The sequence below is a fragment of the Mercenaria mercenaria genome, chromosome 13 (genome assembly GCF_021730395.1).
Source record: "Mercenaria mercenaria strain notata chromosome 13, MADL_Memer_1, whole genome shotgun sequence".
In the NCBI taxonomy this organism is placed as follows: domain Eukaryota; kingdom Metazoa; phylum Mollusca; class Bivalvia; order Venerida; family Veneridae; genus Mercenaria; species Mercenaria mercenaria.
The window spans coordinates 3,991,628-4,002,223 of record NC_069373.1 but is presented as its reverse complement, the minus strand read 5'-3'; the positions used below and the strand labels follow the sequence as shown (position 1 = coordinate 4,002,223).

Genomic DNA, 10,596 nt, shown 5'->3' with positions numbered 1-10,596 from the left:
GAACCCAGATGATCCATATTTAAACTTGACATAGATTTCATCCAGACAAATATTCTGATTAAATTTCATGAAGATCCGGTGTAAAATGCAGTCTCTATTGCATACACAATGTTTTTCTTTGATCTGACCTAGAGACCTAATTTTCGACCTCAGGTGACCCATTTTCGAACCTATTTTAGATTTTATCAAGGCAATAATTCTGACAAAAGTTCATGAAGATCAGTTGAAATATACAGCCTCTATCGCATACCCAAGCTAAATGTTGACAGACAGACGACAGACAGACGCCCACAATAACTCACCTGATCATTGCTCAAGTGAGCTAAAAAAAGTCCATTGCTGATAGGTATCGAACTCCCGACCTCTCGTGTGCAAGGCACACGCTATCTTTGCACCAATTTGAATATGTGACGTCATACTCGATAATTATGTTTATAAATAAAAAATAAGTTACGGCAGCGGGATGAAATCGTTTCATATTGAAATTCATGTGTTACAGCTTTTTTTCTACTCGGCGCTAATTTTTTATCAAAGAACATCCAATTATATGGTTATTTAATGTTCATAGTAGTAAGCATGACGCTTTTATAATCCGTAAACAGCAAGCGTCTACTGACCCCTTTATTACTATGCGCATAGTCTACTGTAAGAAAACCGAACAGCACCGATTCCAATAAATACCACGAATTTTTCAACTCGATAACTAGTATACACTAGATCTATATCTGTTTTCATTTTCACACGTCTAACCGTAATGCGACGCTGTCGGCGCCGCTTCGCAGCGCCGCATTGCTCTGCTATAATTATATCGATCTTGTGATATAAGTTAAACCAGCTACTTATCTGATAATTAGTTTATCTCTTTTATATTTTTATTTTCAGTCAATGAATTTTCATTCTGTTAATCACTATCCGCTGAATATTTAGCTGTATTTTCATAGAAATTATTCATAGTTTTTAACATAATTGGCAAATGTAAGGACTGTGGTCAGTCTATATGTTAGTGAATAGTTCCGTTGCATGCAGATGAACAAATGAATGTAGCTTCATTTTATATCAGACCAGATTAGCAAGCTACTTTAATTTTAAGAATAAATGTCTTTCCTTATGTGTGAACCACCTGTTTTCTTATAACAAAACACTTACATATACAAAATAGCAAGCAAAATTGTAAGTATAGGTAAGGTTTCAAATGGGGAATACTTCATTAAGATATTGTTGGTGTTCGTGCAAGATTTTGCATCCATTATGGAGGATCTACGCAACAACCTACAAAACCTGATATTAAAGCAGATGAAAAGTCGCCTTCATGAACAATCTCTACAAAAGTGCATGAACAGTGAAGTAATTCAAAAGGGACTTCAACTGAAAATGAAGATAAACGCAAACTCAGCCTCTAAATATCTCCAAAATTATGTGGATAACTTTTTATGACGGTTTCACAAGATATTATTTAAGAAATCGTGGAGGACTAACAGCGTCTATCCAAAACAATCCAAGATCAAAGGAAAAATGCGAGAAATCAACTTTCAGATAATTATTTCTCGCATATGTTTCACGTGTATATTGCCACGTTTGTCATATACATATGTTGGGTTTTATTTCTTATTTTCTACTTTATATAGGTATATTGGGAAAAGTCAAAACTATTTCTCAAAGAATGCTGCAAGAGGCCATTAAGCCGTCAGGTCAGCAGCTTTTAATGTCGTCTCCAAAACACCCATGGAATAATTATTTAATTATCCAATCATTTGCGAAAAAAGTCTAATAACTGAGAATAAGTTGTAAACTAGAGGTGCTTTTGAGAAAAGCGCATGTCTCACATAACTGCCTAATCATCTGAATAGTAAGGCTGTCTTTGTATACTGTTTGTGGCCTATTGGTATTCACATGGAGTAACCGGTCTACAATGCTGTGTCGGTAGTGGTAACTGGTATACATTGCTGCAACGGTCTACAATACTGTATCGGCGGTAGTGGAGTGGAGTAACCGGTTTAGAATGCTGCACCGGTAACTGTTGGTAATTATGATTAAGGGCCATAATTCCGAAACGTCTTGGCCGATTTGTCTAGTTATCGGACTTGGCCGAGGTTTTATGGTCAAACACATTTTGTTCAAGTTTGGTGAAGATCGGATGAGAAATGTTCGACTTAGAGTGCGGACAAGCTTTGTGACAGACAGACGGACAGACAGACACACAGACAGACACACAGACTGGAGTAAATCAATATGTCTCACACACCACTGTGTGGTGGGAGACCTAATAAGAACTGAAATGAAAATTGTATGGTCAGTTAATTGCTGAGGCTTTTTTGGTTAGTAGGCAAGTGATAAAAATTTGGCTGCCGTATTTTTCTGAACCTACAGGTGTTATGTCCATGAATTACTAACAATAATTCATATTTCTAATTTTAATCAACCATTGTAGAACGCAGTAAACAAACAATGACGTTGACGATGTTACCCAGTAACGACGACATTTACAATAAAAGACGTTCTAAAAATAGTTTATCACATTTCTCCCAAGTTATAAAAGATTCATATTATATAATTAAGTAATCAAAAATATACCGTAGATAAGCCAATGTGAAAGGATAAATTGATTTTAAAGAGTTTTAATTTCGTTTCTTGAAGTCTAAAACATAGTCTTTGAATCTTGATGGTAATCGTAGAGTACGTTTGGGCTGAACTCTTCTATTCAGTTCATGTTCATCAGTAGTCTCACTGGTAACTTGTCTTCCAGTGTCATCACCAGTAACTTGGTTTTCAACAGCACTGTTTTGGGTTTCTTCAATTTGGTTATTGTTCTCCTGTGGATCTCGTTGAATTTGGTTTCTTTCCGGTATACGCAATAAGCGTTCTCTCCATTGGTCATCATTTACAAGATACCTTTTGAATTTCGATGCATCTCTGTAAACTGTACGACCATCTGATTTCCGCTTGGCCAAAATGCTGGATCCATGAATGTCGATGATTGTATAATGTTCTTGTTCATAAGCTGTTGACAATTTATTCACCTTCATCTTCTTGAGAAGCACTTCATCCCCGACCTTGAAACTACTCTCGACAGTTTTCGGGTGTCTATGCTGGTCCTCCCATTTCTTCTTGTATATTTTGTCTTTGTTGGTTATTTCTCTCTCCATTTTACTGATGTTGGTTTGTTGAAATCCCGGATAGTCTAGTTTCGTACGCACATTTCGCCTCATTAATGCCTCAATTGGTGTATATCCTGTAGCAGGATGCGGAGTCGACCTGTACCCCTTAAGCATATTTTGAACTGCCACGTTGGTGGATGTACCTTCACTGTGAGCAATCTTTTCTGTCTTATTCAAGACTTTCATGAATCTTTCTGCCTCTCCATTTGCTCTGGGGTGTTCTGGGGTAACTCTATGGTGATGAAATCCATATTCATCAGCAAGTTTTCGAAAATCTAGGGAGTTAAATGGCGGTCCATTATCTGTCTCGATTCTTTCAGGAATACCGTATGTAGCAAATATCTTCTGAAGCTGTCCGGATGTCGTCTTGAATGATGTTGACTTGGTCTCTTCAACAACTGGAAATCTGGTTCGCTTGTTTATAGCAACCAAATTATAATGTTCATCTGGATATGGCCCACCAAAGTCAACTGATAAGGTGTGCCACGCTATTTCTGGTATCTCTGTAGGTTTCACTGGTTCTTGTTTCTTTTCTTCAGTGGAAATCTGACACTGGAAACATCTCGATATTATGTCTTCAACCAAACAGTTCAGTCTCGGAAACCAATATTTTTCTCTTAACATCTGTTTGGTTCTCGTCATCCCGAAATGACCCATACTGTGAGCAGCTTTTATCGTTGATCTCTGAAGCTTCTTTGGAATCACTACTTGCCTGTTCCGTAAGATTAGACCATTCGCTCGATATAACTCGTGCCGAACCAAGTAGTATGGTTTAATCTCTGGTCGATCTTTGTAATCTTCCCAGTGGTTTCTTCTCATGATATCTTTGATCTTCCGCAGTATCTCATCTTCAGATGTAGCTTGCTTTATGCTATCAGTGACTACGCCATGTTCGTTGAAAACAATCATTTTAATGATATTTTCTGTATTATCTGATTCTGTCTCTTCCAGAGGATGTCTTGAAAGATAATCCATTGGGTCTGCCTCATCTTTTCCCGGAACGTATATCAATTCATAATCTACATCTTGCATCTCCATGATCCACTTTTCTATCCGTGGAGGGAGTTTCACACAAGATCTGTTGAACATGGGAATCAGGGGTTTGTGTGACGTCATAATTGTGAACTTCGGCGCACCAAGCAAATACATTGAAAATCTTGTCTTCGCCCACTTGACAGCCAGTGCATCTTTTTCTGTTTGGCTGTATCTCTTCTCTGCAGTTGTCATAGACCTGCTTATGTAATGAACGGGTTGCAATCCCTTGCTAGTTTTCTGGAACAATCCAGCTGAGAGTCCTTCGTGAAAACTTGCTTCTGCCCGAACAATGATCGGTCTTCTTGGATCGAAAAATGCCATTGTGTTCTTATCAGTGATGCTATCTTTCAGTTTCTGAAACGCAGCTTGCTCTTCTGGACCCCATGAGAAAGGAATATCTTTACCTGTCAATCTTCTCAAAGGTGCTGTTAAGACTGCATATCGAGGAATAAACTTGGATAAATATCCTATCATACCTAAGAAACTACGGACCTCTTCTTTTGATCCTGGAGCTTTGCAATCCTTCACAGCTTTCACTTTATCTGCAATTGGCTTCAATTCTTCATTTGTGAATCTGTATCCATAGAATTCTAATTCTTGCACACCGAATTGACATTTCTCTTTGTTCAAAGTAATACCAAAGTCTTTTGCACGTTGCAGAACTGTTTGCAAGGTCTTGTTGTGTTCCTTTAATGTCGTACCTCCAGTCAGTATATCATCTCTTTGATTCATGCATCGAAAAGATCCTGAGAAGCTTTGGCACCAAATACAAGTCGTTTTGGTCTCATATTACCCCAGGGTGTGCTGAAAGTCGCAATAGATCTAGAGTCTGGGTGTAAGATCAGCTGGTGATAGCCTTGTCGCAAATCCATCTTCGAAAAATACTTGCATGAATGGAATTTGCAAGTGAAATCTTCTACAATTGGCGCCTGCAATATCCTATTTCTCTCCATATATTTGTTCGGAATACGCAAAAAAACACTTGCCCTGATCATATGAGGTTCAAGGTTCTCTTTGTCCATACCTGCATAACGTGGTTTTGGTTGAACCACTAACGGCGAACACAAAGTGATAGGTTCACCTGGTTGGACTTCCATATATATCCTCTTTGATACACTCATCTAACCATTTACGTAATGGTTCTTGTAGATAGTAAGGTACTGGACGGGGTTTCTGTGCAATTGGAACAGCATCCGCTTTCATAGGGAACTTGATCAGAAAATCTTCATTTTTCCTCTTGTCAAATACCTTCCCAATGCCTTGAAATATTTCATCATAAGTCTACAGTATTTCTGCAATTTCATGTCTCGTTGAATCATGAACTACATTCATTGCAAATGTTCTTCCAAGACCCAACTCATTCTCTTCTTTCAATGAACCGTCAGCCCTAATTTCAAGCATACCAAGTTCTACAAGCGTTTTCCTGCTGATAAGTGGTGGAGAATTTATCTTACCCTTCACGACAATGATAGACGATTCTGTCCCTCTAGTAGCATTCAGAAGTGTAGCACTGAACTCACCAGCAATAGGTAATTCGTTTTGTAATGTGCTCAGTTTCGTGTTGCTTCGCTTCAAGTCAATATTACCCTCTATCTTACGCCTAAGAGTTTTGTATTGATACTCGCCCATAACATTTGCATCAGCTCCACTGTCTGGTTCCATTCGCACAATTATGTCATTCACAACAATGGGAATAGTTTTCTAATAGTCACTAATCTTATTGACCTTCATCTTACCGATCCTGAGGTGTTTAACAGAATCTTCAATGAATTCTGATCTCGGATATTCATCATCTGAATCATCTGACACATATTCATCCCCTGTGTGTCTGACACTTCGTCTCGAATCACGGAATTCATCCTTACCTTGTCTCCTAGGAGGTCTTCCCGAAATACAAACCACAGCAAAATGGTTCTGTTTCTTACACTAGGAACAGGTCTTTCCCCAAGCCGGGCACAATTCCTTCTTCTTGGGGTGCTTTCTGTCGCAATATCTGCATTTTTCATTCGCTTGATAATTCCCAGAATGTCTCTTTAACCCGCTGGTGTCGCTTCGTCTATTGATTTTGGCTATCTCACCTCCTTGGCTCATTTCCTTTACCTGCCGTGATGTGTCTTCAATCAACTGCATTGCTGCCAAAGTCTGCGGCAAGTCTAATTTCTTATATATCACCTTTCGGATCAACTCTTCATTCTCCGATGTCTGTATTAGATGTTCAAGAATCCTTTCATTGTCGTTATGAAAGTCGCATCCTACAGTTTTTTCTCGCAACCTTGCAGCATATGAACCCGTTGATTCACCAGGTTCTGGTCTCATCTTCAGAAATATATATCTGTTATAATATATATTCTTCTTCGGTGCAAAATGTTCACTTAATTTTGACATCAACTTCTCGTATCTATCACCGGTTTCCGGATCAGTCAAATTCTTTTCCAATTTTCTTATCTCCTTACCTCCATATAGCAACAATGCATCTTTCTTCTTCTGAGGATCCGTTATTTCAAGGAACCGTAATTCAAGTTCAAGCTCGTCTATCCATTCCGTCCATATTTCATTGGACATCCTGTGGTCTTCGCCACCGATAAAAGGAGAAATCTTCAAAATCCGGCTGTTCTCCGCCATAATTCTCCGTATAAACAAACTTCAAATGTAAGTCGACTGCTACATTCACTTTTTCCTCGTCGCCAATGTTATGTCCATGAATTACTAACAATAATTCATATTTCTAATTTTAATCAACCATTGTAGAACGCAGTAAACAAACAATGACGTTGACGACGTTACCCAGTAACGACGTCATTTACAATAAAAGACGTTCTAAAAATAGATTATCACAACAGGTATGTTTGTTTTTTTCTTCGTGGGTGTACTTGCCTGATATTGCATAATACTGATGATGTGATCTTCTCGTTTCACATCTGATTACGGTTTTTGTGTCGTAAAACAAATATGTAAAAAAGCGGGGGGGGGGGGGGGGGGGAGGGGACTTGGAATCATGACTCTTCGAAGGCACACAACAGCATTCTGTTTCGGTTTTAACTGATCGAAATAAACGTAATGTTATGCATTTCTCGTGAAATAACATTTTTCCGAATCAAGAATTATACTACTGGTTTTAATATCATGAGAAAAAAAGTGGTCTTGAACCAAAACATACAGATATCAAGTATGTTACTTTCCACAGACATGACAATAGAGGTTTAGGGTTAATAAACTGTCCTCAATTAACTTGATTAAACAAACATATTTTCTCGAATATCAAAACTTGTAGTGTAAAGTGGTCTGAGTTTGCGTTCTGTAAATAAATGACCTCATCAGGTTTATTTTTACATGTATGACTTAACTTAATTAAAAGTTGTTCGTATGGTATATTAGGAAGTCGAACAAGCGATTTATGTAAGTATTGTATTGACATTTTAACCACTGATTGGAATACATTCATTCAAAACTCATTTCCAGTTGTGTTTTTTTTTATCCCCCCACCAAAGGTGAAGGGGATATTAGAAATGCTCTCCGTCCGTGCGTCCGTCTGTCCGTCCGTCCGTCCGTGCGTCCGCAACGATCTTTGTCCGGACCATAACTCCAAAAGTACTTGAGGGATTTTCTTCAAACTTCATACACTGATAGAACACATTAGGAGGAAGTGCAGTGTGCAAGAACAATAACTCTACCTTGCCTATTTTTTGAGTTATTCCCCTTTATCTTATTTTCTTAAAAAATTTTGTCCGGAGCATAACTCCAAAAGTACTGGAGGGATTTTCTTCAAACTTCATACACTGATAGAACACATTGGGAGGAAGTGCAGTGTGCAAGAACAATAACTCTACCTTGCCTATTTTTTGAGTTATTCCCCTTTATCATATTTTCTTAAAACATTTTGTCCGGAGCATAACCCCAAAAGTACTGGAGGGATTTTCTTCAAACTTCATACACTGATAGAACACATTAGGAGGAAGTGCAGTGTGCAAGAACAATAACTCTACCTTGCCTATTTTTTGAGTTATTCCCCTTTATCTTATTTTCTTAAAAAAATTTGTCCGGAGCATATCTTCTTCATGCATGGAGGGATTTTGATATGTCTTGGCACAAATGTTTACCACCACGAGGCTGAGTGTCATACGCAGGAATCAGATCCCTAGGTCTAAGATCAAGGTCACACTTAGAGGTCAAAGGATACAAGAATAAAAACCTTGTCCGGAGCATTTCTTCTTCATGCTTTGAGGGATTTTGATATAACTTGGCACAAATGTTCACCACCACGAGACGGAGTGTCATGCGCAAGATCCAGGTCACTAGGCCTAAGGTCAAGGTCACACTTAGAGGCCAAAGGTCAGATACAAGAATGACTTTGTCCGAAGCATTTCTTCTTCATGCATAGAGGGATTTTGATGTAACTTGGCACAATTATACACCATCATGAGACGAAGTGTCATGCGCAGTTCCCTTCTTTAGAATTACTTCCCTTTGTTGTTACTTTAAATAGCTTTTATTGTAACTTTTTCATTACTAGTCGTAGGGAAAAATCGAGACCACTTTTCTGTAGTACAACAAACATGCTAAATCCAATTTTGAGGTGTATTTTGACCAGTCTCTTCCTGATAAAGATTTTTGTGTGGACTTGCAATTTTTTTTTTTTTTTTTTTTTTTTTTTTTTTAAAGATTAACTTCCCTTAGTTGTTACTATAAATAACTTATATTGTAACATTTTTATAATTGACCCTAGGGAAAAAACAAGACCACTTTTCTGTGGTACAGCATAGATGTTACTCTCCAGTTTTAGGTGTATTTTATTAATTTTATTATATATAAGGTATCTCTACCTAGTAAGGAGTTTTTTTGTGGACTTTAAAAAACAAAAGACTTACAACGATTACTAAACAACCACAAAATTAACATTCCATTTGCAAATACAGCTGCCCGGTGGGGGGATTAGCCATGTCTGACATGGCTCTTGTTTCACTGGTGTCACTCTCAATATTAAATATTTGAGTTTCATTTTATTTTTGATTGTGTACACTTTATTTCTGAAAGAAAAATACATCCAAAGAGATCTTAGAATACGCAATATTGTATCTTTTCAAAAACTGTTTCAAAGCTCTGATAGAACTGTTTTGTTAAAACTTGCATTTTATGTTAAAATGTTATGCAAAAGGTAAATTGATATTACCGCCTTCCACCGACATAATGTAACTTTATTGGTCAGGAACCAGTTTCCGGACACCTTTTCATATTTCGGCTAAATTATTCCATAAAATAATATTTGACATAAATGAAGCCCACACTGTATAAACTGCAGCTCCTTCGCGTCTGATGTTCTAATCAAAATCGCGTTGTAACGTAAAATATTGATTCCATGTTGCCTTAAATGGGGTCACTAAAAGAAGTTATTTTCCCCGTTAGGTAAACCAGTAGCTGGACAAATATTTTGATGATGTTTTGCTGTTGTTTTGATATCGAAAGTAGTAATTAAACTATTTTTACACATTTCTTTATCATTTATCTCTTCAAAATGCACATGAAACATAACCCGGCGTTCAATACCAGATACGAAAGCAAACAGAGGTTGACTATAAAAAAAACTCGATTTTCGTCCAATACGAATTCTTGATAATTCAAATAGATATAGAATAAAATTAGTGTAAAAATCGACAGCCCTGCATTTTATGTAACTATTCCCGTGAAATTAAAAGTAGCAAATGTTATCAGCAGATAATCAATACGTAGTTTAAATGTTTCTTCCCCACTTGATATCTTCGCAAGTGTAAACTACTGCGCATGCGCAATGCTATCTTCATGCCCCGTTAAGACAGAAAGTTGTTTTGTAAGCACAGGTAAGGTATCATCATAAAACCTAACATTATACGGCCTTGTAATATAGCGGTTTGTTGTAGACATGAAGAACAAACATCTAAATGATCTAAATGAATCAATTACGTAAATACCAACGAAATAAAGCGGATATTACATGTGTCCGGAAACTGGTCCTGTCCGGAATCTGGCCCCAACCAGTACAGTCACTTATCTACATCTACTTGTTACTCCCCAACAATCAACAGGGATTATGACTGGGAGGTGCTAGTCAGGGAAATAAGATAGTTTAGTGCATTGGTTAAAAGATAATAAGATAAAAGGAGAGTGCAAAGTTAAAATTAAAATGGAGATAATGCACTAGAGATTGACCGTCGCCAGCCTCTCTGCAAAGATACTGAGGCTGGGACTAGCTTGGATGTGACCTGGGAGAGTATTCCAGTAGCGGATAGCTCTAGGAAAGAAAGAAAGAGTTGAGATGGTACTGTGTTCGAGACTGGGGTATGAGGAAATTCAGGTTTCTAGTGTGGGTCAGGTGATCATGATCGACAAAAACTAACTGGTGTTGTATTTTGTAGAGGAATATTACTGATTTATA

At 37.6% G+C, this 10,596-nt stretch overlaps 2 protein-coding genes across 2 annotated transcripts; both read right to left on the bottom strand.

Moving 5' to 3' along the window:
- Positions 1 to 2,615: 2,615 nt before the first annotated feature.
- LOC128547641 (uncharacterized protein K02A2.6-like) lies at positions 2,616 to 4,922 on the bottom strand. The gene has a single exon (XM_053520685.1). The coding sequence runs from the start codon at positions 4,920 to 4,922 to the stop codon at positions 2,616 to 2,618; it is 2,307 nt and encodes a 768-aa protein (XP_053376660.1).
- Positions 4,923 to 6,116: 1,194 nt separating this feature from the next.
- LOC123530556 (uncharacterized) lies at positions 6,117 to 6,812 on the bottom strand. Its single transcript, XM_045311331.2, has one exon. The coding sequence runs from the start codon at positions 6,810 to 6,812 to the stop codon at positions 6,117 to 6,119; it is 696 nt and encodes a 231-aa protein (XP_045167266.2).
- Positions 6,813 to 10,596: the final 3,784 nt, after the last annotated feature.